Source organism: Gymnoscopelus braueri (assembly GCF_963280865.1).
Source record: "Gymnoscopelus braueri genome assembly, chromosome: 17".
In the NCBI taxonomy this organism is placed as follows: domain Eukaryota; kingdom Metazoa; phylum Chordata; class Actinopteri; order Myctophiformes; family Myctophidae; genus Gymnoscopelus; species Gymnoscopelus braueri.
Window position 1 is genome coordinate 42,883,137 of NC_137617.1, and position 18,822 is coordinate 42,901,958.

Below are 18,822 nucleotides of genomic sequence, written 5' to 3' on the forward strand. Positions count from 1 at the left end.
ATCCAAAATAACACAGAATGTGTTCCCGGATTGAATGGGTGAAGTCTGTAACTCTGAGAGTGTACAAATGAAACCAAATGGACCCTTATGGGTCCATTTGGTTCCATTTACACCCTCAAGAGTATCGGTGGTCCTTGAAATTAAAAAGTTTGAGAACCACCGGTATTCTAATTGCATAGCAGACGTGAAGTCCACATAACCAGCTCTGACAGTGTGTAGATAGAACCCGGTTCCGGAAACGGTTACAAATGTGATGGAACCGGAACCGATTCCGGTTCCTCAATGTTGGATCAGGTTTCCTTCGGTTTCGGATCCCAACCCTATAATTGTTACATATAAGTCTGTGTTTATCCATGTAAACAGATCCATGGGCCACAAACAAAATCGTTTAGAATTTGCATTCAACTTTAATAATAATAATAACACACTGTTACCAGTTATTGGGCAGAGGGGTTCAACATGATGCCTCTTTGTAGCTCGCATCTCATGATTTGAGTAGTTTATGGCAAAAAGGTTTTATCGGTAGACATTCAACCCACAACAGCTTCATGTTAAACCTAGTAGGAAGTCAGTTAAAGCTCTACCTTTCATAGTGTTAGCATCATATGCTAACACATCATATGCAAGTGTTAGCATCAGTCCAGTCCCTTGTAACAGTGGAATAACAACACCATGTTAGATCAGTGGTTCTCAACCTTTGGGTCGGGATCCACAGGGGGGTCCCCACATGATTTTAATTTAATTTAATTTTTGTTTGGGGGGTGGGGTCCCCAGATGACAGCGAAGTGACAATTTAAGTGACTTTTAAGAGCAAAATAAACTAAAAGATAAGAAAAAATATGATTACTGCACCAAAAGTAATCAACAAACGATACTATAAAAACTGGTCAAACATTGGCCAAATTGTCAAATGAAATAAGAGGCAACAAGTGTACGAGGCGTTGTGAGCTTGTAGATCGGCTATTTTCACAATATTTATCTGTCGGAACCGAGTCAAACTAAATGTAATGCCTCAACTCCTACAATTCCAAGTGCTTGTCATTGTGGGGGGTCCCCAGTTCAAATATGATTATTTTGGGGGGTGTCTCGGCCTGAAAAGGTTGAGAACCACTGTGTTAGATCATGTGAGAATAGTAAACTATAGTTTCATTTTTTTATTTTAATGTTTTTTAATGTTTTTTTTTTGAGTGAGTGTTCAGGATAGATTTTGTCATTGACATTTTGTTATGCACAGGATATAAACAACGTATTATACAGTAAAACATGATAATCCTCGATAACTTCGGTGGGGCCGAAAGAAGCGTGTTCAAAACTTCAAGTACGTGAAACAGACTTTCGTGTCAACCACCGCAAACCCCCTGGCTAGTCCTTTGCTCTGACAAACAGTTAGTTACTACTAGATAAGCTTTTCCTCCCCATCCTCTTGTTTTTGCGATATGGCTTGACATTTTTTGTTTCTCATGTTGAAAGAATGTTGCTTACTTATCTGAGGCTGCAAAGTACAGTAATTTGTCCCAGATGCTGATTGGCATTGAGAGAGTTTTAACAGGTGATTCACAGGAAATGATCAACCCTAACGGAAAGAGATGTGAGGCAGGGAGAAAATATGATGTACAGTCATTTAAATTGTACTAAAAGTCTTCTCGTAATAAACTGATTGTCATGGCATAATACTGACATTGTAAATGACATAATGTTGCATTCACCAATGCGCTACAATCCCAGACTCCATTCCGTTCTTTAGTTACAGTAACTGATCAAACAAGAAAAAAACGAATTATTCCAACAATGCAGTGAGAAATGGGCTGTGTTCCCTAAAGAAGCAATTAGGCACGTTAACGCTACAAGTGTACCTCTCTCCGACTCGCAACTCGCTCCGAACGGCAAAGTTGTTATTCTCTCTCCAGACAAAATGGCAAAAGTAACTCGATCGTAAATGACTGCTATCAGTTATAGGAATGGTAAATACATAGCACCATCTTTTGTTGAAAATAAGAAATAGACAAAAACAAGTTGTAACGAAAATAAAAACACTGACACTTTGCAAATTCACAAAATAGAAAAGGACCCAACCTACATTTCTGATGGCTATCCTACGCACATCTCATTTGGATGTTTACCACTCTTTTGTAAAGCAAGCTGAGCTCAATTAAAAAGTCTAACTTTTCTATTGTTTTTATACATGCACTTTGGTTAAAATACTTCAAAAAACTGTTTTTTTAAACTAACTCTTTGGCAATGACCCCAACAAAAAAAAAGAAAAAAATACGACAAAAATAGCATCTAATCTTTTCAATCATTACAAACAAACATTTAGGCACTTAATCAGCTAGACAAAGCCCATACAAGTATCCTTGTTGACGTAGCAACACACACACAAAAAAAAACTATGTACATATATGTAAAAAGTGTTATAAATAGGTTTTAAACCATAGATACTATATACATCTTCAACTTCAGACAGGATTGGTTGTTTCCATGTCGGTTTTCACGTGTTGTTGTTATTGATGGTGGTGGTGGTATTTTTATTTGTTTTTTCTTAGCCCCCCTTGTAGTGATGTAGACACATTAGCCTCTTCTTGGCTCCTTGGCCAGCAGTTGGTTCTTAGGTGTGGGTGCCAAAGCTGCTTCTTCTCCAAAAGGTGGAGTGGTAGTTGGGGGGGTGCAGGGAGGGACTGATGTCACCGGAGCTGGGGGCAATAAGGGGTGTTACTGGGAACACGAGGTTTTGGACTAGGGGGGGGGGCTGCTAAAAGGGACAGAGAGGTGGGGGGTAGGGGGGGTCTCATTCTCGCTTTCTCAAGATGACGTAGATGAGACCGCTGATCAGTGCCAGGGGGAAGGCCACCCACGCCAGGATGTAGGAGACGCCAAACGTGTCCGTCGTTGGAGTCCACGCCGGGCTCATCACCGTGTAGATGATGGCTCCACTCATAACAAACAGACCTGGAGAGAGAGGGGAGCATTAGGACAGTGGTTTTCAACACTTTTCATATCAAGGCCCATTATTTATTCGGCATTTGAGCCCCGGACCACAGTTCGAGATCTAGCCTCTCACACCCAAAACTTTGAATATTTTGTTATCGTTGGATACGATTTTGTCCACAATTCCATTCTGTATTGATGTTCGTACCGTAGGAGAGATGACAGGCAAACGTTGATCGAAATAACAATTCTTTAATTAAGTAATGCAGATGTTTAACAATAATTTCTCTACGCTCTCAAGAGTTAAAGCTCTATAAGGGTCCATTTGGTTACGAACTGTCCATCATTTAGCTGGGGACCACCTAGAACCCCCTCAAAGACCACTGTTGGTCCACCGGACCACTGGTTGAGAACCACTGCATTAGGGGAAAGCTATCGTTGTTCATCATTACACAGATCAGGTTTCTCTGTGTCTTCGCTCTGTACGTCTCCTGACTGAATCTCATCCAATAAGTATTGATTTATAATGGAACCCAAAGGGGTTCCACCACGCCTCAAGCCAAATTCAGGCTGGTCCGGTGCATCTCAGGAGCGGGACTGGTATGTATATGAAGAAGGAATGCACTGGAGCAAACTCGGACAATTAGAGCCTTTTCAATATCAGGGTGCAGGCAAATAACTTTGACGTTTGCACCCTGATATTAAAAAGGCTTTAAAGCACTGTATACTTCATCCATTTTCAACGTATCTTCATATAATTGGTCGTTCTGTGTCTCAGCGGCTGTGGACATTTCAGCAACCCGCCTACCAGTGACATCATCGATGTAGAATCCAAGCTAATAGAAACTGCAGGCTTTCTCTTCCTGGAAAGTTAGCATGCTACTGTATAATGGAAGCCATTGTTCTCGCGTTAATCTAAATAAAAAATGTGAAATGTTGTTTGGAAAACAAAATCGGCCAAACGATGATGTCAGTCGTAGGCGGGTTTCTGAAGTGTCCACAGCCCTCCTATGAGACACAGACTGAGTAAAAAAATGATAACATTTTATCGTGAGCATTAGTGAGGACCAATTATATGAAGATACTGTAGGTTGAAAATGGGTGAAGTCGTCCTTTAATTGTCCGAGTTTGCTCCAGTACCTTACTTCTTCATATTGATTTATAATGATCCCCCCCCCCCCCCCCCAGATAGATCTCCCTCCATGTCACACATCACAGGGTGTTGTGTACTGTATTTATCACATTGTGCGTAGGCCTGCGTTGCTGGATTAGTCCCATTCTTTCTCTCTGATCGGCGTCATGGCACGGTGCCCCACCTATCCTCACGATGTGACATGGCGTGATCTGTTTGTTATTCAGAACCCCCCCCCCCCCCCCTCCTCCTCGCCCCCAAGTTGACATTTCAACTTGGGACCGCGCCCAGCATCATCTCCCCCCCAACCCCCCCCCCCCTCCCCTTGGTGGTGAGTGGGCACCTGTGCGCCTCACATTGTGCTGTGCCCGCCCCCAGGTCTCTCGCTGCATGGTTCTGTGTGCCAGTGTGTGTGTGTGTGTGTGTGTGTGACTGGGATGTTGTAAAGGGCTGCCAAGCGGGGCAGCACAATAGACTGGGCACAGCCGGCCCCTATCTCTGGCCAAAAGGGCACCGAATGCAGAAGACAAGTGGAACATTATACTTTTATACACTGACACTGCCCTGGGTCTCAGTCCTCTGCTGCCCGGGGCAACACAACACATCCACCGCCATTCTGGTTGTGTGTGTGTTTTCATCAGTGGTGGAAAAGTAACTTAAGTACAATTTACTCGAGTACTGTTACTTAAGTAACATTTTCAGGTGCCTGTTCTTTACTTGAGTATTTCCATTTATAACTCCTGTACGTTTAAGAAGCAAATATTGTACTTTTTACTCCACTACAATAATTAGAAAGCTCAATTTGGTAGAGCACTCGCCTTTGAACTGGCAAGGTCCTGGGTTCAACGCCGGGCACCGCCAACTCAGCGTATGAGTAGCACGGGTTGCATTGTGTTTTCATGTGTGTGTGGGTGCTTGGCTTTTAGAGTCAATGAACTACAATAAACCTCCTGAATTCACCAGCAGTCTGTGTTTTTGGATCCATAAACTACCGGTAGCCAGGGTTAGGCCCAGGGGTCTTTTTCAGGCCATGGACCCCTTAACAGAGAGAGTGATGAAGCAGGGACCCCCCACTACATATTCTATAAAATTGTGTTGCAGATTAAACTTTTTCATAGATTTCATATTCGTTCATTCAGGTTAATGTGTATTTTCGGACATTTAACCACTAATTACTTACTAAACTTGACCTTTATCGCTATGTACTTGGTCTGCTCTATTTTCCCTCTACACCAAACCTCTTTGTCGAGAATAACCGATCTACAAGCAAATAGATCTGCTTTTTTTGACTAAAGTTTTCTAGGGATGCTAGGCTTTTCAAGTGGTCAATGTACAGAAATGATCCTATCACACAGAGATTTGGCGGCCCCCCCTGTAGTAACTCTGAGGACCCTCTAGGGGACCCAGACCCCCTGTTGAAGACCCCTTAGTTAGGGTCTGTTTGATGTGTTGGTCAAAGGTCACATGAAACGGAGGGGAGGAAGAGGAGAACTCACTGGCTAGGATCTGGAAGGTTCCCGTGAGGAAGAATCGTCCGCCCTTCTGCAGGGTGAAGAGCTGGCAGAAGAAGAGGAACAGGGAGATGATGCTGAAGATGATGGAGAGGATCATCAACGCCTGGACGGACTGGATCCACTCTGTAGAGGGAGGAGAGGAAAGGAGACCCGTCAAAACAACACACACACCGACATGAAAAAAAGATCCAAGGCCAGAAGAATGCCTTGGATCGTTGTTTTACAGGTTGCCAAACCGGTCAATAAACAGACACTGCAACTAGTCCTCACTTTCTGGCCTGCTATTATATTGACAGTCTGTGTTTATGCATGGTCACTAGAGGGGAATACATTCTTTGTATAAATCCCACATAATCGCTCTGGTCTGAATGAACGGAACAACCTTCCCGTCCTGCATCACTTCTTTTCGGGGCAATCTCCGAACTGCCGTGGTGAATTTATCACGGAGGTCTCTCCCCAGGGGTGATTTTGGTTAGTAAAAACAGCTAGATGTACTGAGGTGAGCGGTGAGACGCTTATCACCACGGCTCAGTGACGTCATGTTGTTTTCCAACCACCGCGGTGAGAGGGTGATCACCAGGTTAATCGGACCGTTAAGAGGGAATCGTCAAGGAACCGGAATAGTTAAAACAACCCTATTCCCAACAGTGTGCAATAAACTTAGTGAACTTGTGGTATGATACTGCCTTGGTGTCATCTTGTTCTCCGGGGCTCGCTGCTTGCTTACAGAAGAAGTACTTCAAACAGAGTCATCACTCACCACCAGCCACAGTAAAGGATTACTATTAGGACCACACAGAGGGTCTTCTAAAATCACAACACATGCTGCGTTATGAGTTTGTTAAGCAGCCCATGACGGGGAAGAGAATCCAAGAGAAACTATAGTGCACCACTACTCAAGAGTGGCGGTGGTTTTTAACTCAACCATGAAGAGTAATTTAGACCAGCAAATAAGAATGAATGCAATCAATACTCTGCACAATAAGAAGGAAAAAAACAGTGTACATCACCTGTTATTAATTTACGTTACACTGTACACTTTACACAACTTTATTGTCACAACTTTAAGATGTAAAATCGAGTTTGATTGAGTACTAAATTAAAGCTGCAATCTTATTTTAATTAATAGAAAGAAAAGACAGAAATTTGGCCTGGCATATTGCGAGAGACCTGGATTTGAATAGGACCCGGATGTCCCGGAAAGGACATAAATGCTATGGATTGCAGCTTTAAATCTGACACTCTTTCAGAGTTGAATTAAAACTCAATCATCTTCCATTCACGAATACCTCACAAGTCTTCCATGGCCCTGGAACCTTTCAAACTTGCAAATATAGGCCAAGATATGTACTCACACTAATCATATTGAGTTCAAGCACCCCCCCCCCCCCTCCTAACAAAAAAGAAGGTTAACGACCCTGCATGATCCAGATAGAACATCTGTACTTCCTGGAATGCTTAATGGATCCTCATCAGTGATAGTACCTGGACATCCTCCTCCTGAAAGCACCCTGCCTCCCAAACAACAGGTCCCACAGTCAGCCTATTATATGAGCGTAATGTACAATATTGATCCTTCCAAAGGCCATTAACTCATTAGTTACCTGTATTGATGGGGGTTTAAGTACGTACAGTACGTGTGTGTGTGTGTGTGTGTGTGTGTGTGTGTGTGTGTGTGTGTGTGTGTGTGTGTGTGTGTGTGTGTGTGTGTGTGTGTGTGTGTGTGTGTGTGTGTGTGTGTGTGTGTGTGTGGCTGTGGCACTCTGCCAGGAATCTCAGGCCTTCCAAGCAGGTTCTATTTCTTGTTGGAGGGTTATGTATGCAGACCTCCAGCACACTCAGGTTTCCTAAGCCATCTCCCTCTCTCTTTACGTATCTATCCATCTCTCTCTCTAACTCACTCACTCTCTCTTTCTCTCACTCACTCTCTGTCTCACTATCTCTCTCTCTCTCACTCTCGTCATCTCGAATATGTGCTCTCTTTCTGTCTCTTCCATTTTCTCTCACTTGATTCTCTCTATCAATTTCTCTCACTCGATCTCTATATCAATTTCTCTCTCTCTCTCTCTCTCTCTCTCTCTCTCTCTCTCTCTCTCTCTCTCTCTCTCTCTCTCTCTCTCTCTCTCTCTCTCTCTCTCTCTCTCTCTCTCTCTCTCTCTCTCTCTCTCTCTCTCTCTCTCTCTCCCACTCCTATCATCTCATGTTTAGCTGTGTCTGCTGCTGCCCTGTTTTAGTGTCTGGCCGACCCACTACGCCATGACATTCTCCAGTGGAGTTCATACCTCACGGTCCGTCCTGTACGAGGGATCACCACACCTCTGATAGCACTCTTGCATTAAGCCTAGATTTATACACAGTAATGGAAGAAGTACTCACATGTTTTACTTAAGTAAGAGTATCAATACTTTCAATGTAAAAATACTCAGTTTCAAGTAAAATTCTAGTATTCAAAAGTACAAAAGCGTTGGCATCAGGCCTGGCATTTCATCTTTTTAGAGGCAAGGCTTTGGTGTTGTAAATGTGTTGAGGGCACAAATGACAGGACAGCAAGGCCATCAAATAAAACAATGAAGTCCACTGAAATAATGTATTTAATTCAAGGATTAAGAATGAATTTGTATTACATATGTAGTATAACTATCAGTGAAATAAATGATTGGTATTTACAAATTACCAATATTTGTACAAAGTCCTGAAAAGGAGTTCAAACGTTCATACTCAGAGTCACTGGACTGGTGTGAAGATGGGGATGGGGACTCAGGAGGAGTTAACAATTCAGAATCTTGACAGTGAAATAGATTTAACTGTAATTCTGTACTGATGACCTAATGTCCTGTAACAGTTGGCCCAAACAGTGTGTGCAATCTGTGCATGATTAGTGCATGTGAGTATTAGTGTATGATCTGTTTGTCACATTCGCAGTATCTCAGAAGTCATGTAGCTATTTTTGATCATCCTTTTTGTCACCCTTTTCGCCAATCTACGCTCTTGTAAGGGCCTAGTTCAGCTCTATGCGTCCTTCTCTGACCGCAAACGCTTCACTTCCTGTTCTACAGAAGCAGGATTGTACGTTTTCTAGACTACAGGAAAGAGACGGAAGAGAAAACGGTGTAATAAGCTGTATGGGGGCAGCATAGACAGGGCATCAAGGCCACTGTGGCCTCAGGGAATCTAACTTTTTGAGGGGCAGAAAGGCCAAACTGAGGGGCAACGGCGGCCATGGCCTTCATGGCCTCCATGAAATTCCTGCCCTGGTTGGCATCAAAATGTACTTAAAGTACCAAAAGTAAAAGTACTCATTGTGCAGAATGTTTCACAAGTTCAAAATGTATAAAAATCTTTATAAAATAGCAGATCTACAAGCTCACAATGCGACACATTGTGAGATTGTAGTTTGTCTATTTTCAAACGGCCGAAATATATATAGGGCTGAAGTGGTTAATGTATGTTTTGTGATAATAATCGAAATCTGCAAAGTAACTAGTAACTAAAGCTGTCAAATAATTATAGTGGAGTGAAAAGTACAATATTTGCCTCTGAGATGTAGTGGAATAGAAGTGAAAGTATCGAAAACTGGAAATACTGAAGAAAGTAAAAAATACTTTACACCACTGCACGTGACTTGTAGAGTACTATGATTGCTTCGTCTATACACGCGAGCACATTGCTCTCATCTCAATCTCCCATAACTTTCCCTCCTCCAGCATATGTTTCTCGCTGTGAAATCAAAGTCATGTGGCTTAATGGGGGGTTTACAGTTCGCTTCATGACATGAAAAGCCATGATGGAGAATTCATCGGCGGTCGTAAAGAAAAACAGTTACACTGCGAGACAGCTTACTTAGTGCAGCAGACATTGATGAACCACATCATAACGCTGCAGGCTAAAGTAAAAGCACTCCACCACAGCCACATCACTTATTCATGACTGACATGTCTGCTGCTATAACGTTTAGCCCCCCCCCCCCGGAAAACTATTGTACACAAATATAGTCAAGTGGCAAAGGGATAACCAACATAAAATGGTCTTAGTGAGGTTTTCTAATGATTAAATGCTGTATAAGTTTGTCTAGAAAAAAAAAATGTATTTGGGTGAACTATCCCTTTATCGATTAGTCACCCCATGAAGACTTGAATTCATGGATATTTTTGAGTTTTTGTCGCATTCCTAAGCCAATAATTTGATGACCAGCGGACCGGTAGGCAGCGGTTCCGGTAGGAGGATACAAAGGAGGCTCTTTGTGTCTCCTACCGGAACCACTGCCGGTCATCAAATTATTGGCTTAGGAATGCGACAAAAACAAAGAAATATCCATGAATTCAAGTCTCCATGGGGTGACTAATAAAAGTCATTTTGGGGGTGAACTATCCCTTCAATATTTCATTATGATACGTGTACCTATATGAGCAGGTAATCTAAAGTGAATTGCATTCGAAGGATAACATTTTAAATGAAAATGTAAATCATGTAAGCTCATTGGGGGAGGGGTGTATGTGTGCATTGTTTTGTGATTTCAATATCTTGTAATGTACTGGTGTACATGATAATGTCTACCTTAAAGGGGCATGAGTCACGACACCCTATAGATTGATTGTATAGTTTGTTTAACACTTCAGGTGAAAAACTACAGCAGGTTAAAAACATGGCAGGCTGCATCGTGATGTGAGCGACACAGCTGCAGCTAATCAAATTAAGATTAGATTTTAGGTGTGTCAACACTAAGTCTATCATGCTTGCACATTGGCCATGCCCTTGGCTCGGGACACAACCTTACACTCATTAGTATTAATTTGTTTGGTGCAGCTGTGTTGCTTACTAGTCTGCCATGTTTTTAATCTGCTGTAGTTTTGAACCTGAACTGAAAAACAAACTAATATAGGTGCATGCTGTCTAATTCCTACTTCTGTTTCATCCTTCCACCCTCCATTGGGATTATAAGGTACTCGATGTGTGAAGAAACTGATGAAGGAATACATACACCTATGTTTCTTAGGCTGGTTTTTCCTTTAATTTGTCACCCATATACAGTATATGACTTTATTGCACATGATAGATTTCAAAATACTGATCACCACCTACAAGGCTCCCCGCTACCTCTCTGACCTCATCAAACGCCACGCCCCTTTCCCGCTCCCTCAGGTCTGGTGATGCCAGCCTCCTGGACATCCCCCAAAACAAAGAAACGCACCTGGGGTGACAGACAGGGCTTTCTCAGTTGCAGCCCCTTCCCTTTGGAACTCACTCGCACCTCACATTAAAGCGCCCTCAACCTTGCCCTGTTCAAAAACCTTTAAAGCGATAATTCACCCAACAAATAACTTTTTTTCTATCGATTAGTCACCCCATGGAGACTTGAATTCATGGATATTTTTTTGTTTTTGTCGCATTCTTAAGCCAATAATTTCATATTAGGAAAGCAGGTAGGCAGCGGTTCCGGTAGGAGATACAAAGGAGGCTCTTTGTGTCTTCTACCGGAACCGCTGCCGGTCATCAAATTATTTGCTTAGGAATGGGACAAAAAACATAATAATCCATGAATTCAAGTCTCCATGGGGTGACTAATCGAAAGAAAAAAAGTAATTTTGGGGGTGAACTATCCCTTTACCTAAAGTTGTTTATTTTATATACATTTTCCTGTTGCGTAAAGCGACTTTGAGTGCCAAGAAAAGCGCTATATAAATTAGATGTATTATTATTATTATTATTACGTATTAAATGGTATTATTACCCATATGACTCTAGTACAGATGTAGAGAAGAAAACAACAGCTTGATGGATTGCGTCGGGTCACTAATAGAGTCAAGTTACCCAGAACGACAAGGCTTGTCTCTTGAAGACCGATGGAGGAAACACGACACGCTCGGCTCCCCCCGAAAAAAACAAATAAACAATGCTATGCTATCTATCTATCCATCCACGTCCTGAAAAAGCCTTCTATGCCATTTGGAAATGCAATTATATTTCACCCTAATAATTACATTGTCTGGACGTTTGTATAACACAATTACGGCCAGTGAGCTACGCTACGGGCCAAATGTTCCATTCCCCGGGTCTATGAATAGCGGTTGGGTTTATAAATACCGACAGTATATCACTGTTTTCAGATAAACAGACATCTCGTCTTCCTTCCTTGACGGGCCTGGTACCCGAAGAGCCCTGACATGGGGCCGTTTCCTGCCGTGCGTTTGCAGTTAACAAGGGCCTCCCGATGGTGACTGATAAGTGCTTCACTTTCAGCGGGTTAAACCAGTGGTTCTCAAACGTTTTCGAGTCAAGGACCCCCAAATTGATATGTAGTATTTGGCCGCGAAGACCCCCATCTGAAAATGTTTTGTGCCAGGGACCCCCAGAAGAGAAGGTTGAGTGAGCTTGTATATATGCTATTTTTTAATAGCCAAAGTAAAGGGCTACTCAAAAGGACCCCCTGGGACCTCCGCAAGGACCCCTGGGGGTCCCCGGACCCCACTTTGAGAAGCAATGGGTTAAACTGAATGGCACGGTTTGCCATGGGTAATGTAATACGAAACCAAACCAAACAAACATACTTTTGTTTCCGGAATGTCAAACAGGAAAAAGACTGTTGTTGGTGTGGTGGTTGTTGTGGTTCTTACTGTATGGCTGTTGATGATGAGGCCCAAACACCCTACTATGACTGGAAACTACAGCTTCTTCCAAGAACTGTCAGCACTGATGGACTCATAACATCATTGTCCAATACACACACACACACACACACACACACACACACACACACACACACACACACACACACACACACACACACACACACACACACTCACACTCACACTCACACATATACATGCGCGCACGTACACACACACACACACACACACACACACACACACACACACACACACACACACACACACACACACACACACACACACACACACACACACACACACTCTGTTCTCTTTGTTTATGATGCCAAGTCCAATATGGGCTAATGGTCAAGTGCAATATTGTACCTAGTGGATGGTTCCCTGTGGTCTCCCCTTATTTCAATATTTTAAGATTTTAAGATTTGTTTTCTTAAGATTTATTGTATGTACTATGGATGTTTTTATTTGACAACAGACTATGATGACTCGACTATGACGGACTAACAGTTTATGGCATAACGCTGCTCTATCTGTATTTCTTTGTTGATGCTGCTATTTTGTTTTAAGTGGATGCACTAAACAACATTTTGTTGCGTGTTCCATACAGTGACAATAAACATGTTATTGTCAGCTATCCAAGTAAACACGGTGACGCAAAGTGAAATATTTCAACCACCACAGCATTCGTCTTGGTTATATTTACGTCCTGTGTGGGTGGGTGGCGGGGAAGAGAGACATTCTTCTTGAATGGCTAAATTTGGAGGGGAGTAAAATTCGGAGACATTTTTCATCCTGGTCCACTACAACCACTAGTAACATGTGATATAACAGGGGAATAGAGATCCAGGGTTGGATTTGCTGGGGAGGGGGATGGAAATCCATGCCTCTATTAATGATAACACACGTCACACGCCCTCGTCATTCTTTTTTTATGGCCGGTGGTTAGGGATGATGTATACTGTAGCTAGGGATGGGACGATAATCGTTATCATCATTTATCGCGATAAAAAACCTGCTCACAATAATCGTATCGTGGAGATTTAAATGTATTGTGAAATTATCCTCCGTCATACACTAGGATGAATTTGCTTTTGTTGAGCTGCAAATTCAGTACCACTTAAATGCTCTATACTTGATCAAATGGATCTGTAAAGAGCGCATTTGGCACACTCATATTTCACTATGCTCAAATCGATTGGCCAAATAATTGTAGATCTACAAGCTCACAACACGTTGCAGCTTGTAGATCTGCTATTTTTGGCTAATGTTCCCCCCAGAATAGGGTTGCTGGGGTTCAAGGGGTTAACAAAGTGGCATTTTAATTCTCGCGATAATATCGCTAATCGCCAAAAATGTTGGCACAATAATTGTGACGTGTAATTTTCATATCGTCCCATCTCCGGTGGGGATATGTTTAAGCCCTGCTTCTTCAAGTCAGACTGAATAAAATACATGCCTTTTCTTTTGGAAACTGTAGACTGTCTGAGTCTGATATAATGTCACAACTGAACAATAAAAGGTAGATATCCGTAGTTTTTGCTATAGCAAAGCTCCTTTGGACCGGTTTTAACGGCTGCAAGTCAGAGCAGCCCGCTGGGCCCCATGCGAGGTTCCGATACTAGGCAGCACAATCTCCCACCATCTACCGCCGTCAGGACCGGGGCGCCTCGGTTGAACAAACAGTGTGCGTCAGTGCGCTAATGAAAGCAAGTCAAACAAACCGACTGTACCATGAAACCACCTGGCAGAGAGCACGCTGGCCCCCGTCGACAAAACACACACACACACACACACACACACACACACACACACACACACACACACACACACACACACACACACACTGGCTGAGCACGGCTCATTCTAGACACATGACATCACCAGCTGCAGCCCTTGCCAGCCAGGCCCTCTGTGCCTGCTACCGCACCACTTTCTGACAGCCGCATTTTAGCAGCAAAACGTAAACTGCCGAATTCATCCGTTTTCGTTTCCTCCTCCATCGATGATTCTCGAAAAACCTCAGAGGGAGCTTTTTAATAATGTTTGGGGGTTTCGTGTTACCAGGGTCAAAATAACCTCATGTGTTTCCACTTGGTTGCAGAGAAACATCCTGATGGAGGACTTGGGACGGTTGAAGCTATAAGCATTACATGGAACTGGGGGCGGCTTTGAGACAGATTTATACTTTGTGGAACGACAGTTGCGTGTCGGAGAAAAAAAAGCAGATCTATAAGCTCACAACACATCGCGGATGCACCGCATTGTGAGCCACTGAACTGTGTTTTTAATGGACTCTCCTTTACATGCATTCATGACTCATAAATTATTATGCACATTAGCCACTTTTTTATGCACTTTATTCTACTTGTATGCTCTAATTCTCCATCTATCTTTTAACTGCATTGGGGGGGCCTGCGGTGCACAATTAAGCTTATAGATCTGGTATTTTCAGTCCTGACGCCGTCATATGATGGAGTATAAATTGGGCATTTGGTCTAAATATGTCTTTAAACGCTGCAGCTGCTGCGTTTACTTTTTATTAATGATCCGCAAGTAGAGTAGCGGCACATGCTCTTATCTGACAGTGGGGAGTGACACAGTGTCAGCACGCTATGTACTGCACGGGGCGGTCCAACTGTACACACACACACACACACACACACACACACACACACACACACACACACATACATGCATGCACGCCAGCACTTTAAATATTCCCTGCCCCACCCTGGAACACACCTCCCTGAAGCCTCCATATCCTCTCACTACGGACTCCCAAACATGGGGGTTGAATATGGACATCACACCATGACTATTTATACAGTGGGCAGCCTATGAGCTGCCTGCCTGGCCTGCCTGCTGGGGAGCGCCATGGGCTGCAGTTTCACATTCTCTCCCCTAGATGGCGCCTGGGTCCCCCCTTGAGGAGCCCCTGAGTGACACGCCCACCTCTGCATGTCTAACAGGCCAGCAGAGCTGATTTAAACCCAAGTCACTTTAAACAGAGAATGTACTAGAGTCCCAACTCACAACATGATGTTGTTATAGGCTACCTACTGTACGTATGAAGGACAACCATGATGTTGCACAATCCAACTTGTTTGCTGAAATCACTTAAACCTAATGAATACCTGGTTGTAGGCCATTTACAGAGCAACTACACAAATTTGTAAAACCTGCAAAACCTTTGCATGTAAGTGGTTGTCGAGGTTCGTCCATGGTGAGCATGTCACCTCCAATGGAGGTGGGGCCTCAGTGGTACCCTCCATTGATTGATTGATTGATTGATTGATTGATTGATTGATTAGTTGATTGATCTTACCTCCCGCGGAGGCAGGGTCACAGTGGTAACCTCCATTGGAAGTTAAAGAGCAGTTGTTCCACAGATCTGAGGTTCCGGCCTCGCCTGTCGTCCATACCTGCATGTCAACAACATGAAAACTATTATCAATAACACACATAGAATGATGACACATTATTCATTGATTCCCATGCACAGTATATAGCCTAAACACAGGCTACGATTAAAGGAGTTTGAAGTATAGGCGTACAGTTTCACTTTAATGCTGCATGCCAGAATGGGGGGTTGGAGGGGGGGGGGGGTATTCATAATAAAGCTTAAATTCCCCATCAGCTGATGATGTTGCTTGCCCTTAATATCTATCTTATTAGTTCCTGTTGGCAAGGGACACCCTAGAACAGTACGTGGTTCTCAAACGTTAATGACCCCCACATTGGTAGGTAATTGGCCACGGACACCAAGATGTTATGCCAGGAAACCCCATAAGAGAACATTTGTGTTTTTCACAATTAACAAAAGAAGGGGAAAAAAGCCAATCTACAAGCTCACAACCCTTCGCATCGCGAAGGGTTGTGAGCTTGTAGATCGGCTTTTTTCTTATATAAAGCCAAAGTATAAAATAGGCTTAAAGTGGTTCAACTCATTTTGATGATATATTAACCAATTTTGCTGAGGGACCCCTGGAGCCCCCCTCAAGGACCCCCTGAAGGTCCCTCAAGGGGCCCCACTTTGAGAACCACTGCCCTAGAAATGGATTGGCTCTTAAATATGTTATGTTACTCACGCTGACAATAGTGGAAACAAACAGGAGGACCAGGGCAGCGACGTGCAGCAGGATGATTCCAAGCAGAAGGAGAAGCATCTTTGCAGAGAGAGTCTGGACAGTAATGAGAAGAGCAGAGCACCCTGTCACTGACAGCTCTCTGTGTGTGTGTGTGTGTGTGTGTGTGTGTGTGTGTGTGTGTGTGTGTGTGTGTGTGTGTGTGTGTGTGTGTGTGTGTGTGTGTGTGTGTGTGTGTGTGTGTGTGTGTGTGTGTGTGTGTGTGTGTGTGTGTGTGTGTGTGTGTGTGTGTGTGTGTGTGTGTGTGTGTGTGTGCGTGTGTGTGTGTGTGTGAATGCCTCAGATTGGTGGGACATGGGTGTGTCAGTCACACTAAAACAGGACACCTTTATTTAGTGTGCTGTAGTAGCCTGCCTAGTGCAGCTTATTGCACCAACAGTATACAACATATAAAGTCTTAGATATTTAACGAGAGCTGTGATTGTATGACTGCTGATGTTTGCTCTGTTTTGTTTGGAAAAGGAAGGGTGTTCCAATTCAAACAAGTACACTACAGTATATACAGTATGTAGGCCTATATGACAGCTTTAGAATGGACTTTAAACTCTCTGGTACAAATCAAATCCATCGCAAAGATCACCTATACTATTTGATCAGCTGTCTGATCTGTGATGGCTCAATGTCCAGTGGTGGAAGAAGTACTCATATGTTTTACTTTAAGTAAAAGTACTCTGTTTCAAGTGCAAGTCTGGTATTCAGAATGTACTTGGGTAAAAGTAGAAAAGTATTCTTATTCATCAAAATGTACTTTAAGTACGAAAAGTAAAAGTAGTCATTATGCAGAAATCTTCCATTTCATGTTTTCAAAATGTATGAAATCATTTGAAAATAGCAGATCTACAAGCTTGTGTTGTGAGCCTGTAGATCTGCTATAGCTGAAGTCCATATGGGGCTGAAGTGGTTACTGTGTTTTGTGATAATCAAAATCTACAAAGTAACTAACTAAAGTTTTCAAATAATTATAGTGGACTGAAAGTACAATATGTTTCTCTGAGATGTAGTAAAGTAAAGAGTAAAGTACTGCAAATTGGAAATACTCCAGTCAAGTAAAAATACCTCAAAACTGATAGGCTACAGTAGGCTACTTAAGTAAATGTACACTGCTCAATGTCATTGTCATATCAGAAGCCTAATTATGGTTTAAACAGCGCGTTCGTTCATTCCCACTCGTTTCATTTCCAAAATAAAGGAAAAGATCGAACCATCTCCAGCATCGCGTGTTAAACGTGCACCAAACTTCACAAAGATCTGTTATAAATAAACCATCAATATAAGACACTGATGCACTTTCTTTCTGGTCCGGGCGTCATTGTATCTGCATACATTCCACAGGAAAACGCGTTTCATGTTAAATATCTCACAGACTTTGAGCGCAGCGTAGCTCTGGTCCATAGCGTTAGATCGCTATGTTACTTTAGAGCCGTTGCCCAAACACCCCCAGTAGAGCAGGCTGCGCAGCCTCTCGTCTTTAGTAAAAAAGAAAACATTCACTTTCGTTACTCACCAAAACAAAGACTGGTTTAATGTGTTGAAAGCCTACTTTCCTTAGTGGGAACACTCTGAGCCCCCCACCTCACGTCTAAAATACACTTTTTGACCAACATGTGAAATAATCCACCGGATGGAAAAAATGTTGTCAATAGAAAAAAATCCATTAACTAGATCTGTAGGGGGCGCAGTGGAGTAACATAAAATATTTTCCTTCCGGTGAAATATTTAATTTTCTGGCCAAAAAGTGTATTTTAGACGTGAGGTGGGGGCTCCGAGTGTTCCCACTAAAGAAAGTAGGCCTTCAACATTTTAAAACCGTCTTCGTTTTGGTAAATAGCGAAAGCCTATTTATTATTTTTAGTAGAGACGAGAGGCTGCGCAGCCTGCGCTACCGCGGGTTTGCGGGAAACGGCTTGAAAGTAACATAGCGTTAAGGAGAACGAACTCCTTCTCGCTATGGACCAGAGAGGCGCAGCGGCGCACCAAAGTTAACCAAAAGCAAACCAGATATAAATGCTCCACTTACTTCTAGCGGAAAGGTATTCCCACAAAAATAAAGGAAACAAAAATAGTTCGAATTTGCAAACGGCAGCAAAAAGCAAAAGTTTCCCAAAAAGAGTCCAAAGAGCAGCGGCAGTAGATCCTTCAGTCAGTGAGTCTCTCAGACTAGATTGATGGCAGGCTTTACTCCGCTGTTATAAAGTGTCTCATTATGGATGAACAACGCCCTGTGTGCGTCCCTACGTCACTAGAGGAGAGGGGAGGGGAGGGGGAGAGAGGAGAGGGGAGGGGAGGGGTGAGGGGGGCAGGAGAGGAGAGGGGAGGTTAGGGGAAGAGTGGAGAGGAGAGGAGGGGAGGGGAGAGGAGAGGAGAGGACCCCCCTGTGTGCGTCCCTACGTCACAGAGAGGAGAGGAAAGGACCCCCCCCCCTGTATGACAGCTAAAGGGTTCCCAGTACAGACGCTCTATGTATGCGTAATAGCGAAAGGAGA

General features: G+C 43.1%; 1 protein-coding gene across 1 annotated transcript; it reads right to left on the reverse strand.

Annotated features, from left to right (window-relative positions):
* Positions 1 to 384: 384 nt before the first annotated feature.
* pmp22b (peripheral myelin protein 22b) lies at positions 385 to 18,487 on the reverse strand. The gene is made up of 5 exons (XM_080455955.1): positions 18,357 to 18,487; positions 16,283 to 16,375; positions 15,520 to 15,616; positions 5,554 to 5,694; positions 385 to 2,946 (listed from the first exon to the last, which is right to left on the reverse strand). The coding sequence occupies exons 2-5, from the start codon at positions 16,358 to 16,360 to the stop codon at positions 2,786 to 2,788; spliced, it is 477 nt and encodes a 158-aa protein (XP_080312081.1). The 5' UTR covers positions 16,361 to 16,375; positions 18,357 to 18,487; the 3' UTR covers positions 385 to 2,785.
* Between the last annotated feature and the right edge of the window lie 335 nt (positions 18,488 to 18,822).

Bases quoted from the DNA above. Each gene is read 5' to 3' on its own strand.
- pmp22b (XM_080455955.1), bottom strand. From the start codon at position 16,360: ATGCTTCTCCTTCTGCTTGGAATCATCCTGCTGCACGTCGCTGCCCTG. The intron at 5,695-15,519 runs GTAAGATCAATC...CTCCCTCTACAG, and splicing joins TGACCCTGCCTCCGCGGGAG to AGTGGATCCAGTCCGTCCAG. The intron at 2,947-5,553 runs GTGAGTTCTCCT...CTCTCTCTCCAG, and splicing joins AACCTTCCAGATCCTAGCCA to GTCTGTTTGTTATGAGTGGA.